The sequence below is a fragment of the Cardiocondyla obscurior genome, linkage group LG06 (assembly GCF_019399895.1).
Source record: "Cardiocondyla obscurior isolate alpha-2009 linkage group LG06, Cobs3.1, whole genome shotgun sequence".
NCBI lineage: Eukaryota > Metazoa > Arthropoda > Insecta > Hymenoptera > Formicidae > Cardiocondyla > Cardiocondyla obscurior.
This window is the reverse complement of record NC_091869.1, coordinates 2,315,402-2,337,019: the sequence shown is the minus strand read 5'-3', so window position 1 is coordinate 2,337,019 and position 21,618 is coordinate 2,315,402. Positions and strand designations below refer to the sequence as shown.

The 21,618-nt window shown below is 35.5% G+C and overlaps 4 protein-coding genes and 1 long non-coding RNA gene across 9 annotated transcripts; 4 read left to right on the top strand and 1 right to left on the bottom strand.

Moving 5' to 3' along the window:
• Positions 1-103: 103 nt before the first annotated feature.
• Positions 104-1,428, top strand: LOC139103426 (WAP four-disulfide core domain protein 2). Its single transcript, XM_070658078.1, has 2 exons — positions 104-676; positions 942-1,428. Exons 1-2 carry the CDS (start codon positions 445-447, stop codon positions 1,121-1,123), a joined length of 414 nt encoding a protein of 137 aa, XP_070514179.1. The 5' UTR covers positions 104-444; the 3' UTR covers positions 1,124-1,428.
• Positions 631-4,752, bottom strand: LOC139103429 (uncharacterized). The gene is made up of 7 exons (XR_011545887.1): positions 4,466-4,752; positions 4,262-4,375; positions 4,026-4,137; positions 3,552-3,853; positions 3,101-3,186; positions 2,788-3,011; positions 631-716 (listed from the first exon to the last, which is right to left on the bottom strand). It is a non-coding gene; the product is annotated as an uncharacterized lncRNA (long non-coding RNA).
• Positions 1,644-3,420, top strand: LOC139103424 (waprin-like protein). The gene is made up of 4 exons (XM_070658076.1): positions 1,644-1,736; positions 2,115-2,180; positions 2,828-3,004; positions 3,118-3,420. The coding sequence occupies exons 1-4, from the start codon at positions 1,730-1,732 to the stop codon at positions 3,213-3,215; spliced, it is 348 nt and encodes a 115-aa protein (XP_070514177.1). The 5' UTR covers positions 1,644-1,729; the 3' UTR covers positions 3,216-3,420.
• Positions 4,753-5,989: 1,237 nt separating the features above from the next.
• LOC139103730 (receptor-binding cancer antigen expressed on SiSo cells) lies at positions 5,990-8,508 on the top strand. Of its 2 annotated transcripts, none has more exons than XM_070658701.1 (4): positions 5,990-6,641; positions 6,774-6,968; positions 7,043-7,153; positions 7,223-8,508. In XM_070658701.1, exons 1-4 carry the CDS (start codon positions 6,477-6,479, stop codon positions 7,412-7,414), a joined length of 663 nt encoding a protein of 220 aa, XP_070514802.1. In that variant the 5' UTR covers positions 5,990-6,476; the 3' UTR covers positions 7,415-8,508. The 2 variants fall into 2 exon arrangements, with proteins under 2 accessions (XP_070514802.1, XP_070514803.1); XM_070658702.1 differs by having other exon boundaries at positions 5,996-6,641; positions 6,816-6,968.
• Positions 8,509-8,730: 222 nt separating this feature from the next.
• Positions 8,731-21,124, top strand: LOC139103711 (protein DOP1 homolog). Of its 4 annotated transcripts, none has more exons than XM_070658649.1 (26): positions 8,731-9,056; positions 9,146-9,385; positions 9,521-9,798; positions 9,871-10,036; positions 10,127-10,316; positions 10,393-10,568; positions 10,647-10,913; positions 10,997-12,572; positions 12,651-12,913; positions 13,115-14,246; positions 14,330-14,752; positions 14,920-15,230; positions 15,331-15,526; positions 15,777-16,178; positions 16,287-16,423; positions 16,595-16,751; positions 16,838-17,209; positions 17,285-17,399; positions 17,605-17,776; positions 17,888-18,099; positions 18,186-18,338; positions 18,415-18,610; positions 19,111-19,122; positions 19,532-19,699; positions 19,781-19,892; positions 20,016-21,124. In XM_070658649.1, exons 2-26 carry the CDS (start codon positions 9,330-9,332, stop codon positions 20,223-20,225), a joined length of 7,452 nt encoding a protein of 2,483 aa, XP_070514750.1. In that variant the 5' UTR covers positions 8,731-9,056; positions 9,146-9,329; the 3' UTR covers positions 20,226-21,124. The 4 variants fall into 4 exon arrangements, with proteins under 4 accessions (XP_070514750.1, XP_070514747.1, XP_070514749.1 ...); XM_070658646.1 differs by having other exon boundaries at positions 8,733-9,056; positions 17,285-17,423; XM_070658648.1 differs by lacking the exon at positions 19,111-19,122 and having other exon boundaries at positions 8,733-9,056; positions 17,285-17,423.
• The last annotated feature ends 494 nt before the right edge of the window (positions 21,125-21,618 follow it).

Genomic DNA, 21,618 nt, shown 5'->3' with positions numbered 1-21,618 from the left:
ATTCAGATCTAACGTAATTGAATCTAATTGCAAATAGATATAATAAACAGAAAAAAAGGCAAAAATTAATTTCTTTAAAATAAATAATAATATTCTAAATGACACATAAATAATCGTATGTGGAGTGAGGACACAGGAGTGAACGGTGACATATTAGTCATGAACGTTTTGGGAGAGGGAAAAACAAAGTTGATGACGACAGGCATATATATCAGAGGTACCGTTCGGTCGAGTGGTAAAAAGAAGAAAACCTTTGCTACTGATTATAGTCCTCAAGTATAAAAGTACGACATAAGGAAATTCTAAATATCAACGTCAAGTGCAGGTTTTGTGTAAAAAGCGTTGTCTCAATATCAATTGCAAAATAGATAAGCGCGAATATCGAAAAGAATATAAATAGAATAATACAAGACGAGTCAACATATAACAGTCTCGTATAAAAGAATGAAGCTGCTAGTCGTAATTGTCATCTTTGTGGGGATTATCGCTATTGCGAAAAGTCAAATCAGATATGCAACCAAGCCAGGCTCGTGCCCACCTGCTTTACCTGTACAATTCTGCGGACGATCCTGCTACATAGACGAACATTGCACAGGGAATGGCAAATGTTGTCCGACTCGATGCGGCGGTTCTCTCTGCTCCATGCCTGTCACGATGACGCAACACACCCAGACAGGTGAGTAATCTCTTCCTTATACTGCGTTTAATCAGTCAGTCTGAAAAAGGAAGAAAGTTTTAACATTTTTAAGTGTAAAATATAACCTGATAACAAGATATAACTTTCTTGCAAAGTTCTTCTAACCACAATTATTTTACTTTCGTAATTATTGTATTTTATATGGGTATTGTAACAGAAATATTGTAATAATATTTATAGAAAAGTACTAAAAATTATATTAATCATTAAAGAGTCTTGTATGAGTGAATATTTTTTTATATAGAGAAACCAGGCCTTTGCCCATCGACACCAACAGGAAGGTGGGTGTGCTCGTCAACTTGCAACGGAGATAATGACTGTAAAGGCAATTTAAAATGTTGCAAAAACAGATGTGGAGCCCTAGCTTGCCAGAAGCCAGAAACTCAAGAATCCCGAAACAACGATTACATTGATTATTACCCTTAATATTGCTTTTTATATACCTGTTCCAAATATGATTAATTTTAAAAGTGATGAAAACTATTAAATCATTCTTGAAATGACAGAAACTAACACAATGAACAAAAATGTCCTATACTGTATATACATATATTGATATTCTTTCTTTCATATATTTGTCATATCTCTAAATAAATTTCTCAGTTATTAATAAAATTAGATAAATAAAATTATAAAACAAAGCTGTTAAAAACTGAAAAAATATTTAATAATTTTTTTAAGTATCGGTTTTTACTCATGTATTTCTAATAAATAAAACCACATAAAATTGATATCTATCTGGTTATTTACGTCACGATGCAATAAAAAAAAAAAAAAAAAAGAAAAAGTACTCGAGTTCAAGTAAACGGTACCTAAAGGAAACTCTCGATTAAACCAGTTTACATTGTAAACGAACACGAATAATGATTTACTCGTTATGTATTGCACTCTTCTTTCGTAGAGTATTTACTCAATCTTAAAGTGGAGGTGGGAAGCATTATAAAAGCAGATGCTCTTATCGTTGCGCGTCTAGAAGTCTCGTCGAAATCTTGCCACAGAGTTTTAATCAACTACCCAAGAACGAGTCGTAAAATGAACCGTGAGTAATTATGTAACCTTGAACGTTATAGATTTCTGCTTCTCGTAAGCGTAAACAATACTTCCAGAAGTTCTACGTACATCATTAGTAATTTAAATCGCTTGAGGATAAATTTAATTAAAAGATTTGATGTCAAATTAATTGAAGCCATGCGCGCTTACAAAATAATAATTATACAATTATAGAATTAACTGTGTGTTCAAAGAAATTACGTAAAATTAATAATATTAAATAGTTATGTATTATTGGTACAATTAATTATATATAAACGACGTACTCATGGCAAATTTCTTTCAAGAAGTAGCTTAATTATGGATTACAGCCTCTTTTTTTTTTTTTTTTTTGGACTTAACAGCTTGTGTAATATTTACTTTCCAGGAAACTTATTAACACTGACGGTAGTGCTAGTCTTATTGATCGTTGGCGCGTCCTCTCAAACATTTTGTAAGTAAATACTAACTTTTACGCAAAAATACTAAGTGCAAAGATGCACAACTATATTTCTAGGTAATTTTTGCATCCACAAATCTAACAAAATTTGTTTTATTTTTTACTCAGTGCTCTTATTAATTTAATCGCAAAATTAGTCTAAAGTAAAAGAATATATTAAGCACTTTAAACGTTTTGCTAATCAGATTTAACGTAAAATTGTCTACAAGAAAATTGCATCTACTTTTACTCGACTAAACGATATATATTTTATTATAAATATATATATATATATATATATTATATATTTTTTAAACATAGTTTGTTCATAAAACGCACCTCAAGAAAAAAACCGATGATGTAACACGAAGACTTTTAATAGATACTTAAAGCTGCGTAATATTCAATTATAGCATCCTCGCGTGTTACATGTCGATGAAAAACAACGTGTCGATTATGACTATACAACTTGCGGCCAGTTTCCACGCCATTAGTAATCAACTTGCTGGCAATCAAAATGTTTAGTACAAATGGAATATATCAGGAAAATTAGTAGAAAAATAAGAAAAAAAAAAGAGAGGAGAACGAAGCGGCACATCTTGAAAAGAATATTCTTATTTACCATATTCAGTTCTTATTCATTGTTGATCGTTGTTCCACAGATAAGAGCGGCAACTGCCCAATGAGAAACACCGTGTCCAATTGCGGTTCCAGGTGTATAGGCGACGGAGAATGTCCTTCTAACCAGAAATGCTGCCCGAACAAATGTGGTTTCACGTCGTGCGCCAATATCAGCCCCGTCAATACAGGCAACGACGGCGGATACAAGGGTTCAAGTAGTACGTGCTGTATATATTGTTTTCATGATAGAATAAGAGCCCAAGCAGAGAGATAACGCGTTTAAATGCGGATATATCTAAAGTAAAGAAACTCACCTCTCAATGTGTTATAGATCAGCAAGCCGTTTACTGCAACGGAGTGAAATGCGCCGCGTACGAGAAGTGCCAATATGACCGCAACACTAGACGTGACAAGTGCACCCGCGTTTAGATATCTTATATCTTTTATTAAACATGGTCGCATATTTACAACAAATTTACAGGAGTTCATAGAAAAATAATAAACTCTATAACTTATTTTAAATAATACGTGTAATTTGTTTATAATTTTCATGTTGCGTTAAGTATAGCGTTTAAATTTTAATAAGATTTTTTTAAATAAATAATTTTTAATAAATAAAATTTTTGTTTTACAATTGTATCATTGTACGACTTGTGCAATTTTCCTCAATGCTAAAATGAGCATGTCACAATGACATGTATGACAAGTTATTGAAATAAAAATCGAAATACGGTTAATTTTGGGTCAATAAAAAATGATACTCACCGAAATGTTGCTCCGCCGAAATGGGATGCCCATCCTGAACCTGCTTTTCCTCTCAGTTTAGAATGTCTTTCTTTCGCGCACAAGACACTCGCGACCGCGACCGTGAAGTTATAATAGTGAGAATTAATTTCCTGAATATACTTTCTCGCGCGGTAATGTAAGGCACTCGCGTTTGCAAAAATTAAGGTAACAAAATTAGCGCCCAATGACATCACGGCACACCCGAAGAAACGACCGACGAACCGGCTACGGTTCGTTTTATTACTTATATCGGCGACGAGAACACAGCACTCGTGATAATCCTGAAACATACAAAATTAAGAAAATTAAATTGTAGAGAGATCAAATCAAGGTGCACTATTTTTAAAAATCTAATTTTTAATTATTTTAATTAATTTTTTATGTTGGCGCAACAAAGTGGTATCATTAAACAACGAAGAACCGTTAATTTTTCTAGTAAAAAGTGATTCTTACTACAAAGTTACTCCGATGAAGCAGGATACCCTTCCTGGGCCTCCTCCTCCTCCTCTCAGGATGTCTAGGCTGTTAAATGGATCCTCTTCTGGGCACTCGACACTCGTGGAAGCTGCAAATATAAAATAAAATATAAAATAAAAGCTATAGTCGCATGTAGACTAATTATATATTAAAATATATCGCACGGTATTGTACAATATTTCTTTATACAAAAATAACATAAAAAAACTTACCAGTTTACTTCAATGGTACTTCCGAAGCAAGTCTGATGAATTGGCTGTGGTGTGCTTGATCATTATTATCGGCGACGATCATGGGTTGACTCTGCTCAGGATTTTCAGCCTAAACTGAAAAAAGATAATAGTTAGAAAAGTCGGGATTCCAGCCACCGCGACAAGATCGTAGTTGCGGGCAAAAGAATTACTCTTATTACATACCTTTAAGCATTAAATGCAGTCACTTCGCAGCTGCGAACAAAGAGTGTCTTGTCATCAACACCCTGCGTGACTCCTGTGACCGACCTCTGGCCGCGGAACAAGATGACGTCACGTCGCACGAGGCACATGCACCACCAGAGCATTCCTACACTGCGACACAATCTTAGCTACAAACAAAGGAAATCCTTTATGAAGTAATACAAAACTGATTAATGTAGCAAATGAATTACAGTCGGACACGGAAACGTCGAGGCACCCGCGTGTGTTCTCTCACGGTTCATCATCGTGTGCCTGTATCTAGTGAAACGCTGTGATTGGTCGACGCGTAGTTTCCCTAGCGCGCCGACCAATCACAGCGCTTTGTCGATCGCCTGATCTCGAGCTCGTATCGGACTACGTAGACTCGTGCTACTGCGTACTACAGAGGTCACGGCGAGCACGCGGTTCGAGTTCGAAACGAAAATGTCGAGGCATCCGTGCGTCGTAGCCCATTTCTCGTGTCGAATTCGAGGATTTGAGACGGTCGTGAGTATCGTGAACTATCTCGCGAGTGTCCAGTGCGCGAAGGGATGACTCGACACGTGCTACCTGAGAGGAGGAGGAGGCCCAGGAAGGGTATCCTGCACCAGCGGAGCAACCCAGGGGTAAGTACTATCAGCTTTCCTTCCAAATTACATTCCGAATCTACGATATAATTTTGTCATTTATCTGTTACAGATCAAGAGGAACTCCGCTGTAGTGCAGTGAAAAAAAGTGCCGCACGCCGATATTAATAAACATACGAACCGTAGCCGGTTCGTCGGTCGCTTCGGGAGTGCCGCTAGTTATCGCGCGTTTTTTCTTACGATTATTTTTTTACGGGAATGCGTTCGCGAGTTTCCAGTGCGCGGAAGGATGACTCGTCACGTCCCATCTGAGAGGATGAGCAGGCCCAGGAGGCATCCTGCATCGGCGGAGCAACTTTTAAGTAAGCATGAATTTTTTTAAATTAAATCTTTATTAAAAAAAAATTTTTACCTTTTTTTTATTAATCTTATTAATTTCTTGGCACGTCTACATTAATATTTTCTTTTTTATGTTACAGCCACCGGCAGAAATCTACAACTCCGCTGACGCTCATGCAGATCGGTAAGTCTGTAACTTGTTTTCAGGATTTTCTTTTTCAGGAGTGTCGAAAAAAATGCGCGAAAGTGTTGATTAATTTTCGCGAAAGTAATTAATTCGGTCGCGTTCGCGAGTGACCAGTGCGCGGAAGGATGGCTCGTCACGTCCCATCTGAGAGGAGGAGCAGGCCTCGGATAGGCATCATACATCGGCGGAGCAACTTTTAGGTAAGCATAAATTTTTTTAAATTAAATCTTAATTAAAAAAAAAATTTACCTTTTTTTTATTAATTTTATTGACTTACTGACACGTGTACATTAATATTTTCCTTTTTATGTTACAGTCACCGGCAAAATTATATAACTCCGCTGAATCTCATGCAGATTGGTAAGTTGCATGATTTTTTTTTCGTAATTTAATTAAGTTTCTTAAACCAGCAACTCGTTGTCGACCATTATAATGACGCGCACGAATTGGAACCTGTCGAAAAATAGCGCACGCAAAGCGTGCGTATAGTTTGTTCTAGTTAGATTATATTACGTGTAAGCATCGGTCAACGAATAACGTCAACTGTAAAAGTAAAATAAACTGAAAAATACAATCGAGTTCAGAGCGATCAAACTCTTTCGAGATCGAGGAATTGACTGAGCCGACAGTGTGTATTATAAAGCGCTCGCGCAGGGAATAAGGTTATGTATATTCGAGAGAGTCTCGAGTCTTTTCCGGCTTATTACTAAAATCGTAATTCCATGTGAGAGGAAAACGAGATGACGTGAGAGCAAATCGATGTTATTATCTCAATTTGCACACGATGGATCACCGATACCGTGTCCATATTCGGTAACCTCGTAAACGTCCGTCTTTCGGCACCGGAGGAGAGGTTAGCTCCCTATCGAAAAATCCAAAAATGGCTATGGAATTTTTGATAAATCGGCTCAAGGCCTTGCTCGTGCTACTCTTCGGATTATTTAAGCGCGCAATGTGCTGCCTTCGACGTCGTAGACGATCGTCCTGCGACTCGGTGCCCCTGTCCGCTATTGGCGTGATACCTAACGTGTTAACTAGCTCAACGGTACTTATCTCTCTTGTTACTTATTTAGTCACCTATGAGATTATAATATTTCTGGATGTCAAAGCAAACTGAATAAGTTTTTTAACGTTTCTGTATTAAAACGGAAAATACACCATTATTTGTGAATCTAAGTTTTACAGACATTTAAGCATAAATGAGTATGCTTTATTTAAGGAAATTGAACATTGGGATAAATGGGAAGAGAATCCAGTTGTTGTTATACCTGACAAACCAATTAATACCGTACAGGCTAAAATAGATCAGTATCGACAACAGGTGATGAAACCTCCAGATACACTCACTGAAGAACAGCTTAACTTTTTTGAGGTAACTTTTGGGATGACTTTCATTGAAATTATTAGAATTTAAATATTACATGTTTTACTTTGAACTTTATACAGGACATGACTCCAAAAATTACTAGACAAACAAAGATTCTAATAAAGGATAAACATGCTGATAGTTTGTCTCGTAATATTGCAAAATTTACAGCTATGGATCCTGTTCCAACTGTAAGTGTATACTTGATGGCAAACTTGTAATACTGTAGAAATTTATATTAAATTTTGTCACATGATTAGAATGAATTGGAAGAATGGGAGGAGAACACCGCCGGTTGGGAAAAAGATGCTATGAACGATTTTAATGATACTACCAAAGCAGTACGTGAACAGAGAAGGAGAGAGCGAGAACAGCGATTAATAGAGCAGCAGCAGAAAAGACTAGAACGCACCATAAAACCACAACCCTTAGGTGCAAAACTAGGTTCCTGATGCAAAACTATAAATATGTGGGAATTAATATCAAATTACATGATAATGTACAATTCAATGGCACAATGCCGGATATTTTTAATATATAAATTGGCATGTTCATATTAACTCTCTATTACTTGATATAGCTTTCAATGTGATGTAATCTCCATTATTTTTTAAATTTTTCTATTGCTCGTCAATCGTTGCGAGTTTAAAATAGCAATGAAAAACTTCTTTAAATCTTGTATTGAAAAAAATTACAACCCTATTGTTTTATTCTATATTTTTTATATTGGGAAAAAAAAATTTTAATTTATTAAAAGAATACTAGAGAGTTAATTATGATAAAAAATGCAATACATTTAATTAATACATTTTACAATTCATAATGATAATAGAACTTCTTTTATGTTGTAGGAGCTATTGAACCTTGCTAATTGTTATTGCTAATAAGTATATTGTTTGTTTATATTAGAATTTTACAAATTAAACTTTTTAGGTGGTTATTTTCAGTGATATAATTATACATTCAAATTATTACAAGCTTAAATAAAGCGTCGTAATACAGTTAATTGTTAAGAATTAATTAACTGAATTACGTGGAGCTTCGATTCGTAGTTTGTGTATTTGGTAAAATCTGTATGTCATACGTTAAAGTCTGTCAGTATTCACGTATTCACATGGTTTCTCCTTAATATTTCATAAATATAAATGAAAGACTAATGTGAACAGCATTTACATTACGAAACTTCCTTCGAAAAATAGTGGTATTTATAAACGCTCGATATGAATTTTATACAATCTCGAATGTGATATGTCTGGGCTTCTGTATAAGCAGGAAATGCATTTTGTAAGTTTGTAATAAGTCTACATGTCATGTTAAAAAGACAGAAACAATTTTTATCACTTGATAAGCACTTCTGTTATATAAACGAAGGCAATATTCACAAGTTTTATTGAAAACAAACTACGGCGACTATAAAACAAGATACGGTGCGACATTTTTATTTGTTACATTCGTTTCTTTTTGTTATTCATGCACGTGATATATTGGGCATGAAACGAGAGTTTTTCAGTATTTCCTAATAAAAAAAAAAATATGTTTACTCATACATGTATTCGAAAATTATATTTTGTTCTAATGCGTTCACGAATCGCCAGTGTAGAAGATTAAATGGGAGTTGGGGGAGTGTATATTTGACGAACGTAAACCGCGCCGCGGATCTGCCGGTGGCAGCAGTGTGTCGGCACGTTGCATGGTGACGTCGGTCGATCGCTTTCCGATCCTGAGTCAGGGTTTGAAGTTGAAGCGTTTGAAGAAATTCGTGTAATCGGATATCGAAAATGCGCGCGCGCGCGTGTGTCGCGCCACTCAGTCCCGCCGGATACAGCTGGAAGACAGCTGGTTTGTACTGGCATTATTGGCAGTAGTGGCCATCGGAGGGAAAATTCCTTCGCACGGGAAACTCAGCGCGGTGAAATTCTGAGAATCCGGTTAGAAGGAGAGCGAGACGGGAGGGAATCAAACGAGATAACCAAGCCGATAACGGGCCGACGATAGGTTCGGCTCGTGTAAACACACAAAATAGACGTCGTGGACGCGAGTATGAAGGACTGCGGGCTCTGCGAATCGCCGCTCGTCCGGTAGAAGAGCGAAAGGGTAAATTTCTGCTTCTCCGCCGAACCTCGTTTCGCGCGACTGTGGTACGTGCACCGTGTAGTCGCGTAACGTCACCCATTGACTTCCAGGTACCGCGGTACCCGTCTTATCTGAGCACGATGTACCGCGCGATAGAACCCCTAGCGTAATTGGGAGTCGTCGGAATCGTGACTCACTTTGCCGCGAGGTAATCATTCGGAACCATGTAAAGTGACGTCGAGGCGCACCATCGTCGCAGCGTAGTTTGTTTAGTTTAGCGAAAGCGACGCAGCAATGGGTTCCATCGCTCTGGAGGAGTACGAGCTAATGAAGGACCCCAAGTATCGGGTGTAAGTAGAGAATACAGCGAACTAGATTAGTACGCAATGCATGGGACTTTGTAAACGTGATAATTTTTGTTTCATTACCCGACATGACGACAGTTCTATTAACAGTTATTACGATGCGTTGTATTTATTACACAGCTATGTGTCCGCGGTCGACAAGGCCTTGAAGAGCTTCGAGTACACGAGCGAATGGGCAGATTTAATTTCTGCCTTAGGAAAGCTCAACAAGGTATTGTTGAGTCATATGAAGTTTCCTGTTATTCCAAGGAGAATCAAAATATCGAAAAGATTAGCCCAATGCATGCATCCAGCATTACCTTCTGGTGTTCACTTGAAAGCTTTAGAAACGTACGACATTATTTTTAAATGTATGGGCACTAATAGACTGAGTCATGAGCTCTTTATTTATAGCGCAGGTGAGTATACTTGTCAAATGAAAACGATAATTACAGGCTTCTTTGATACATTCTACATATATTTTAAATTAGGGCTGTTTCCGTTGTTGGGCCATGCTGCTATGAATGTCAGACCGTCGTTATTGACGGTATATGAAACACACTTTGTGCCACTCGGCGAAAGATTGAGACCAGGGTTAAGTGGTTTTTTAAGCGGTGTTTTATTGGGCCTAGAAGATGGATCTGATCATTTTGATAGGTGCGCGATCCACGAGCATCTTTTATACACATTTATAAATAATGTATAAATTTGTGTAATGTAAAAATTTATGAGGCATTAATTCTCCAGAACTAACTCCTTACTGGAGAAAGTATGCGAAGGTGTGGGTGCAGAACACTTTTACGCGTGTCTTTGGGACTGTTTGGCATCAAATTCAGGCATTCGATTACCTGCAATATCATTTGTGCTTGCACACTTTAACAAGAAACTGTTGATGGAAGAGCAAAAATATATTATGGGTACTAATACGAAAATTATGGTGAGAACATTTTTTAATTTGAATAATAAATATGTATTTTAAGATTTAATTCTAATATATCGATTTATAAAAACAGATTTCAGCTTTATGCGCCGGAGTGCAAGATACTTCGGTACTAGTACAGAGAAGCGCCCTAGATTTTCTATTGATAGGCTTTCCTATGCACAACAGTCAATTGATGCATCAAGATATGATATTGTTAATAAAAGCTGCTTTAGCTACTATATTACGAAGAGACATGAGTTTAAATAGGTAAAAAAAAATTGTAAAATAAGATAGTTTCTTTTAAATGGTTAACTTATGCATATATTTTTTATTATTTAATTGTAGACGTTTATTTGCTTGGCTATTGGGCACTGAAGTAAGCACATCGATTTTAAAGAAAAAAAACCACACAACAACAAATACTAAAGAGAATATAACATATTTTGATATGTACTCAAAAGAAATGCTAGTTGAAGCGATAAAACATCTACTTAAAGAAGTGTGCGAAGAAAATTCACAAGATTTAAAGCCATATAGAATACTTGTTTCGTTACTTGATAAGGTGGATATTGGACCAATAATTTTGGATGATATTCTGTTTGAAGTGTTCAGGTAAAATTATTTTTGTGTTAATTTTAAAAAATGCTATTAATATTAAAATGCATATTTTTTTAACAATGCGTGTTACATTTTAGGACATTTTATAATGCATGCAAACAATCGGTGTCGAATCATGTACCAAAAACAAATGAAGTAGTGAAATCTGCAAATTTGCTATTCTCAACTTTGGAACCGTCGTATATTTGGATACATTGCGGGCATTTATTTGAGAAAGCGTGTAATTCTAGAGCAAAGATGCAAGTTGCGATCGAAGACACCGCTGTGAAATCGGTCGGTAGTGGAATGCCGAATCTTGTCGAAGTATGCGTGCTAATAGAGTTCTTACTCGAAACAGTGTCGTTGGACGCGTTTATAGACACGCCGTCTGAGCATCTTCCTGGATTATTTTACGAAATAATTAGTAAACTCTTGTATCACAGTAATATTCTTTCTCCAGTGGAAATTTCAAAAAGTCTCAAACTATGCGCCAAAATCTTGTCAAAAGTACAACCAACGATGATAACAGCTCACGCGGATAAGTGTGAAGTGGATAACAAATTAGACACATCTCTAAATAATATTACAGTTCCCAATGATAATTCTTTAACAGCAATTCCTTTAGAGAAAAGTCAATCGGACAGTAAATTGAATAAGCCCGACACATCCAATATTCCTTTCGCAGAGAAAAGCCCAAGTACAAGAAGAAGAGCCAATTCTGGTGGCGCAGCTAAAAGAAGTGATAAAAAGTCAAAGAAAAAAGCGAGCAAAAGCACTTCTAAATTAAACGACACGTATACCATACAAGCTGATGGCAGTAGCATATCTGTCGTAGTGAGTGAAGATACGAAACCTTTATCTAGAAATAAAAGCATGGACGATATTAAAGCGAGTTGCATTGAAGTCGATGGAATTTCTTCGTCGAAAAATCAATCGTCAGACAGCGGTTTATCCATGTTAAAACACCTGAAAAATGTTACTCCAATGGGATCGACGGGATCCTTATGTAGAGGACCATCTCCAGCGTTTCAGGCACAGCATTCCATGTTGGAAAAGTGCCTCCGGCAATATGAAATATTTTACGTTAAATTAATTAGTAATCGGATACTTAGCAAAGAGAGAACAGTGCAGGATATGTTTGACCATTTAGTAGTCTCTTGTCCTAGAAAAAGTTTCGATGAAAGAATGCGTTACTTGGAATTCCTGTTAAATTCTAAATTAAATTTGGATGACTCTGGATTCTTTAGTCGAGACACATCCGTAGCCGAAGATACTAAGTGCCTGGATATTTTTCATTTATTCCTCGACATGGCAACGCACTCGGAATGGATCGAAGCCATGAAAATAGCGTCCAGCTTATTTGTCGAACTGTCCACATTTCCAAAATACTTTTTACCTGGTGATGACGTACTTGTGGAAGAGGAGCCAAAATTAGAGCATTCACTTCCGGATTGGTTGAAAGTGTTAATAGTTTGTTCATGCTGGTTGCAAAAGCAGCCCGCGTTACAATTAACTAGCATCGCCACGTTACTCGATTTAGTAGCATTATTGAAGGCACACAATGATTTAGAAACACATTCGAAAAGTGGAGAAGGTGTGACGACAGTTATTATTGTGCCTCTGTTAAAGCAGTGGCATATAAGTTACTTAATGCAGTATACTAACGTGTTTCAGGTACGTCTTAAAAAAGATTTTTACTTTTAGTATTTAATTAAAAATAACATATTTAACAGAATTATTTTTAACATAAAGGTACTGGCACATTCCTTGTGGCATCATTTGGGCGAGCTACCCGCTCATAAGTTTAGAATGCGTTGCGTAGAACTGTTACACGAATTGCATCATGCTTTATACAATTCCTGCGACGCGGTCGAAGACCTGATTGGATCCGCTCTTACTTCAGAGAATCCCGAGAAAAGAATTGAGGCATTCGGAAGATTCGCTACTCTGTGGCATTTAGGTCGAGAAATCGAAACAAACCCAAGGTTGCATGGCTGTCTCCGAACTTTTGACCAGTGAGTAAAAAGATTTTTTTATAGTAATTATTTTAGTATTTTTTTATATTTATAGTATTACATATACAATATATATTTATTTATAGTATTATTTATAGTATTATATATATATTTATAATTATAGTATTATAGTAATTTAATTAATTTATAGTATGTAATTATAAAATATTTTTTATGCTTCCTTATGCTTGTGTTGCATAGATCTTTGTTGAAAATCTTGGATAATCTTCAACTTGCGGATAACTCGCCATTAAAATTACAAGCTCAGTCGTGGCTCCTACATTCCTTGATGCGCGGCGATATATCGCGCGTAATAGATCCCCTATTGACAATATTATTAGATCCATCCACATGTCGAATGAGTGTCCTTCATGTGAGTATACAACACAGTAATACCGTCCTAACGAAAAACGATCCTGTGGAGGAAAAATCAGAAATTCAGGATGACACGGAAGGTGCCGCAAAAATTTACGCGATTAGTTCAGTCGATGGTAATGTGATATATCACGTGAGTGATAACGTGGACGAAGATAAAAAGTGGAAGAAAGGTAAAAAGAAAAAGCAAGCAATAAATCCTGTAAAAATAAAACGAATTTTTGCGGTGACAACTCTAGCGACTGGTGATAATTGCAATCACTATGTTACGGAGAGAAATCAGTTCATGAAAGAGCTCGAAGTACCGCCCAGTATATCCGGCAATAGGAAGATTTCCGTATTCGTGAATCCTCTCTCGATCAACTGTAATGAAAATTCGAATGACTCCTTTACAGAGGATGACTCGTTGCCTAGTATGCGTAAGGGAAACTTAACAACAGAGTTGTTAAAAAATGCCACTCGTTTCAAGAAAATTGATTTCGACAAAGGTTCTACTGCCAGTTTAGACGAAAGTCTTTTCGAATCGGCAAATTCTAGTTTGAAAACGAAAGATAAAAGTAGCTACAAAAAATTAAATGACGACATAGATTCGTCATCGGATTCCATAACGAATAGTCTGGACTCGAGTAGTCCCGAAGTAACTAATAAGCAGTCTAAACAGAAAAAGGAAACTGTCTTAATGCCTGGCAGTTCCAGAGAAGTTGCGGGCACTATCATAAAGGGCAAATATTACAGCACGAATGAATTTAGCACAAATTACGACCATGATATCGGTAGCTTTGAAGCGAGCGCAGAGGTGCCGAGCTGGACGATGGACGAGGACGACGGTGAACTGGATGTTAGCACCACTGCAGAAGAGTACTTCAGTAATTCCAGTATCAGTATAGTCGAAGAAATTCTCAATCAAGTATTTGATCGCGCAATGCAATTGTGCGATGTTACCGAACCATCTAAAAACGTAGGTATTTCTTTTTTGATTTATTTGCCAATGTAAAAAATATTGCCATATTAAATTTTTTCTTTTCCAACGTTCTTTTACAGGAGGATGTTCCACAACATAACGCAAAAACTAATCGAAATGTCGGCCTGGGTGTTCATAATCTTCATTCTCACATGTTGCTCTACTGCGGAGTATATGATTCGGCCAGAACTCTTTATGGTTTACGCACCCTCAGGAACCAACTATTAACGAATACGCGAATGTTTTTGTGCTGCGCGGCAACGACCGGTGTAACAAATGCAACAAAGAACACAGTACTGTTGAACTTGTTAGCGAGACATAGGAAAAGTGTTTTTGGCCGCAACTTTCATGGCGATATAGCAAATACGGAATTTATCGCGGCATACAGAAGTAGTATGTATCTCGAAGTATTGATAAGCGTATGTCTGTACTTTGCGAGAAGTTATTATCCAAATCTGGGTCAAATGAGACTTACATACGAAGAAATTGCCGGTAACCGTCAGGTATGTGATTTTTAGAAAGTGTCAAATCAATATCTTTAAAAAAACATTTAATATTAGCTAAATTTAGGTTTTATTATATATTTTTTATGAATATTATTTTTTTCTTTTTAAACCTGTTAATCTTTTTAATGAATACTGATAACTGATAAGAATATTTTTTTATGTAGGTACAACTTGCGAGTGCAGAACTACTGACGCTGATATTTTCCGAATTAATCCCGATCGTTCGCGACTCGGGAAAAGGCTTTAGCTGCTATATAGTTGATTTATTGACTAAATGTAAAGTACAAAAAGTGGCTCTGCATTGTCTTGTATCCAGTGTTATGAGCATGAAGAACGCTCATAAAGAAAACGAGGATGTTTCCACGTTTACTGAAGAAATTGTATTGTTTAATGATCCGTTCATCGACAGTGACGTTAACAAATGTAAATATAGAGCAAGCGATCATACAGAAGCTTTTCAAATACAATTATTACGGTAAGTATACAAAAAAGTATTAATTTAGAAGTATTTCGATAATCCGCAATTTGAGTTGCATTAATATAATTTTTTATATATATATACATTATTTTTTAAGGTTATTGTTAGCGTTAATTATGTTGGAGCATCAGTGCAGTAGTCAAAAAGGAGAAGAAATTAATTCAACGATATCACCCGTACCAAGCTCGCCGATTCGGACAAACTTGATCGGAAATAGTTTGAAATATGTCTCTGGGGCAGCAATACCACAGCAACCAATGTTCCTTGCTAGTATTCTTAGCGCCCTACAACTCGTATGTCACTTTACGTTAATATATATATTAAATCGATTCAACGGCTTATATTTTTTTTCAGCAAATTAAAGCACAATATAATATATTTATTATATTATATATAGTTAGATTACGTTAAGTTTTAAATATAAATATTGATTGTATAAATTATGAATTTATTTGATTAAATAGACAATAATCGGTTTAACAAGATCGTTAATTAAATCGTAATAAAATACGGGTATTTTACATATAAATATAAATTTTGCAGGATCACATGAGATATCTTCATCAACATTGGACCACTCTTGTTACATCTAGTTTACCATTTATGGGGCCGTCTTTAACATCTGTCGTAACATCGGTTATTCACCAATTGTGCAGTAATATTGAGCATTTGGCATCGTATTACATTAACGAAGAAACAACATTGACATCAAAATTACAAGATATAAGTAAAGTGGAGTGCTGTTTACCTGCCGATTATACTGTGACGCATTTAGAGGCTTTAACATACTTGCTGCATTATTGTTTATTGGACACTTCTCAACAAATTGGATTTTCGTTTAATCAGCCTTTAAGTGGTACGATACAAACAGGGATTCCTGGTGCTAATCCCGGACAGATATTCAATAATCTTATACACGTCTTTATGCCTAGTCCACTTTCACCGGTTAGTTCTTTTTAAATTAAAGCCATTTTTTTATTTATATGTATACATGTATTAGTCTGATTTTTAGTCGATACAAAACAACAAAAATTTTATTTTTGTTTTCTTTAGGATTTATCCACAGCGAAAGATAAAACAGGCGCGAACGAGTTGCAGCAGCATGCTAGAAGAACAGCGTTGAGCCATTTGCCGAGAATAATAGCATCATTGTCTGCATTATGGCAAGCGGTTTTAGCAACAAAAGACAAGTACGTTTTAATTCGATTTTTTAAATAAAACTAGAGAAAACCATGCTCGCGCGTTATTACATTCGGAAACATTAATTAATTATAATAATTTTTTTAATAATAATTACAATTAAGTGATCTACGGCCGATGTCGTGTTGTATTAATGTAATATTTTTTATACTGTTGTACAGCGAACAAGCCAGTTGTGTAGTAGGTAGTCCGAGAATAGTCAAATATCAATTGTTGGAACTTTTGTCTCCAATCTCTTTTCATCATGGAGCCAACTTTTTGGCTGCAGTCGCGGTTGCCTGGCACGAAAGGCGTCAACCACCCGCTACGTCGAAGAAGGTTACTAATATTGTGATTTAATTATTAAAAAAATAATTTGGAAGCAAGTGCTAACTATAATTTATTTCTAATACATTTTGATGCAGGTACTTCCAGAAGCTTGCCCTAATCAACAAGTAATGGTCCATCTTGTTAGTGCAATTCGTGTCATGCCGATTGATACTTTGGTGCACACCGTGCATCAAGTAGTAAAAACTCCACCGCCCATACATGGAATCAAGCAAGATTTTTCATTAGAAGTCTCGGTGTTAGAATTACTTTATGTCTATATGCAGAGTAACACGTCGCAGTCGCTTATCGAATCTTGGACATCTTTACTCAGTTTATTGAAGGACGGTTTATCGTTAACAGCTCCTGCCCAATTTCTTTTGTTGGCTATACTAAATGAATATGTACAAAAATGCCCACCTATGCAAGAGAAGAAAGATATCAAAGACCTGCAAGACGTATCTGCAAAGGTTATTATTTTATGTGATTTATTTAAAATAAAAAATAATTACACGGTTGCTAAATGACTTTAATAAAATTTTCAGTTGATCGAATCGTGTTCGCAAATAGCCGGTGCCTGTTTAGAGCAAACTACATGGCTAAGAAGAAATTTAGCCGTCCGAGAGGACGTCTTTGAAGTGGTGGAAGGCTCTTCGGAAGGTAAAGAGGGTAAAAATGGTGCTGGTGCGTAACAGCTATTTATTTTGTAGATATTTAGAAAATCTTTAACGTAATGGCCAATTTAGTTTTTATTATTGCCTATTATCTTTTCTCTTTTTTTTTTCGTTATGTAATTCTGCAATTGCAAATTTTATATTGCTTTCGCGAATATTCATAATTATTATTGAAAAATGTTACATTACAGTAACACCCGGAACGCCACCTAATGCAGCATACAGCGTTCAAGCGCAAGCAGTATTAGCAGAAATACTTGCACCACTTTTAGATGTCAGTTACGGTTCGCAAGAAAAAGAGCGTGTGGTAACGCTCCTAACAAATCTCATGTACAATGTTACACCTTACTTAAAGAATCACACGTAAGTTCGAGAATTGACTGTGCTCTTTGACTGTAGAAGTTTTACTTTTTTTTTAATAATAGAAATAATAGAAAAAGTATTTAAACATGAATGCATTATTTAATTTTGCAGAATAAAAAATATTGCCTCGTTCACTGCTTGCTCTCAACTGTTGGCTTCTTTATCGGGATATCAGTACACGAGGAAGGCATGGCGCAAAGATGTTTTAGATTTGTTACTCGACTCTGCCTTTTTTCAAATGATACCAGCCTGTTTACCGTATTGGAGAACTATAATAGACAATTTGATGACACACGACAATACTACATTTAGAGATTTAATGAGTAACGCACATTTTATTACATTTACGCAATACTTATGTTTATCGCAATTATAGAAATTACCATATCACAATTATTCTATTAAATAGATCGTGTCTCCATGGCTCAAGGCAGCGGAATCAGTATATTTTCTTCGAAGGAGCAAGAATATGAGCAGAAAGCACAGCTCTTGAAACGTCTAGCATTCGTCATTCTTTGCAGCGAAATGGATCAATATCATAAGTATATGCCAGAAATACAAGGTATATTTATTTAAGAATATTTATATAATATATTGTATAGTTTTGTTTTTACAAGTATTGATAATGTTGCTTTTAGAACGTTTAGCAGACAGTTTACGCCTACCTCAAGTAATTCCATCTATTCAAGCACAAGTGTTTCTCTGTTTCCGTGTACTTTTATTGAGAATGTCTCCGCAACACGCGACATCTTTATGGCCGGTCATAGTTAGCGAGCTTGTTCAAGTATTCCTTCACATTGAACAGGAATTAAGTACAGACAGCGAAGAGTTCAGGTATGCAAGTTTTGCTAATTTATGTGCTTATTAAATAAATATGCTTATGGGACGCTATTGCTTCGTATGTGCATGGTATACGTTTACTGATAACGCAGTTATTCATTCTGGAAAACTCAAGAATATTTATCGTTTTTAAATTTTCTTTAAAAACTATTTTGTCTCTAAGACTCACTCTGAAAAAATAATTAACGAATGTATATGAAAATGTTTTTATAATGAAAGCCTTTTTATATAAATACATTATTAATATATATCGATATAATTAATGACACAATTTTAAGCTCTTTATAAAATATGTGATTTTATCTTTGAAATCTTATATACATGCGTAAAAATTGAGAATGCTAAATAGCAAAATATTTGTGTATGTCCCTCTCCTCCCTGCAACTAACATGGATACTATCTAATATCGTATTGTTTTTGGCTCTGTTTCGACACCTTCGTGATTTGATGGGATTTGTGGTGCCTCCATAACTTGAATGGTGTTGGGACGGCAGTCGTCATAGCAGGTAATTTGATAGTCCAACGCATATTCGACGTATATGTATATCACACGCATATGCATTGTTAATGTTATAAGGGCACTCGAGTGCAATAGTGTAAAAATAAAACCTTAATTGTCAATAATGTTGACAAATTTACAATATATATAAAATAATTTTACATAAAACAAGGATTATTTTTATAATAACTTCTAATTTTGAATATAAAATTTACACTACTGTATCGAGCACGTCGATGTCAAAGGGTATTACTAATAACAATCTTGTATCTTGTCGACCAAGCTCTGCGGGGAAAATGCGTATCGTTGAGATGTCTTAAGAGATCAATTTTAATTGTTAAAAAATAATAAAACTTGTACATTCTTTCGTCTATTAGCGATCAAATTAAATAGGATTTACATATTATTCCACCCAGCTCGCATATCAAACTACTGTCAGTTCTGGATTCATCGTGGGCTGTTAATGCCAGCAATGGACTTCAAGCACACGGACATCCTCACTGGTTACAACTGCAACTAGCTGCCGCGAAACTGCTAGATCTCGCATTGCTATTGCCTGCGCATAGATTACCACAGTTTCAGATGTAAGCGAAAAAGAAAAAAACATATTGAAGTAGCGCATATTTCGTTACGACATAATCTTTATCGTTCCACGTTGTTTGCAGGTATAAATGGGCGTTTGTAGGAGACGCAGCGGCAGGTTGTATGGATAACAATAATTTATCCTCAGATTTTGTGCCTCATATTACAAGAATAGCGAAATTGATGGACAGTAAGGTGAGCTATTTAGAATTGATCCTTTCTTAACGGTGGTCTTAACGATGTCAGTAAATTATCAAATAATTATCGACTAACAAGATATTGTTTTTTTTTTAAACTTGCCCCAATTTCTTTTTATAGTTTAAGCCAGAAAGTCCACCGCCCAAGAGAAATCCAGGAGAACTTTTATTAACGTCAAATAACGTTCGTTCTTTACAAGATCTGCATTATTTTTTCTCAAGCCTTAGTCGTGCCACTTGCGACACATATATGCTGATAAATAACACGCAATTAGAGAGTGTAATCGAGCAAGATTTTCTTGAAAAAATGCCTGCTGTACCAACGAGATAGTAAGGATGCTATAATGAAACTGAGTGAATTATATTCGTTCATTATTCAGAGAAATATGTCATTCAGACGCTTTATCCTTTGATATATTTATAAAAGATATATACAAAATATCAAGAATATTAATCGCACTTAAATCTATACGTAAGTACTATATTGTATAAATGTGGCACAATTATCGTATAGGCAATCAGAAAACGCGCCAACTGCTTCTGTTTTCTGCCATCAAATGTTTCGAAGCGTTTGCTTAACAAATAAGAAAAAAAAGGAAAACAAATTGATATGTCGAAAGCTATTTTTTTTTTATTATTACACTTGTTAATGTTTAATTTTTATGTGGACAAATCGTTTAAAAATAAATGAGCAATTTCTGTTTTAATGAAAATTCAGGAATGACTCTGGAGCGTGTAAAATAATATTTGATACTTTATTTTACTGGCTTTTACTTTATTAGGCTTTCGACTTGTCTCCTCATTGGGTTGTGAATAGTTATCGGCATGTATAATATAGCAAGCTAAATTCGCTCGTTTGCCTGCTATTGTAAAATTATATAGAGCGTGTACAGTGTAACATAATATTTATACAGAACGAAGTCTTCCCGCTATTTTCTGACATAAACCCGTCATAACTCTTCTTCCGGCAGTAGTTTGATTTTTTTTTTCTCTTTTACTACGTTTGTTGTCGTGCAATTAAAGTACCAGGCCGCATAATATATTTCTCCATAGATCTGAATAGCGAACTCCGCGCTAAAATATAGACAATGGAAAATAGATAAATGGAGAAATAAAACTGTTATTAAGTCCTGTTTATAATACGAAATGTATGAGTAGTGTAGAATATGGAAGTTGATTAAGTTTCATAGTGAAATCCAGATAGTTGAAATAAAAACACCATAAAAACAATTTATGTTTTCGATGATCTTTCGTTGCATTATCGAAGCAATTTGTTCTCTTTCGAGCGCTTCTGACCAAAATAACTTCTATCTTAATTGTCTAACATCGTGTTATCGTTATTATTCAACACTTAATTTTAACGAACAGACTTTACTATGTAAAATACATTGTTATTACAAGATGCAATTTAATATATGTATATACGCCATATAAATAACAAGTGCTTGAAACGCGACATTATATTTTTGTGATACGATTTTAGTAGTGTTTATTCTTTAAAACATATTATTTCTTATATAAAATCTGTGCTATTAGCAAACATCAGTATATGATGACAGTATAATTATGAAAGTACTTTCTTGCTGACAGACTAATGGATAGCGAAATCCCGGGAGAAATTATGTATTTTTATCGAAATGGTGTAATTTATCTATAACGAACATTCGATTTAAAAGACATTATAAGTCATTGCTCAAGTTAAACTAACCAGTGCACTCGCTTTT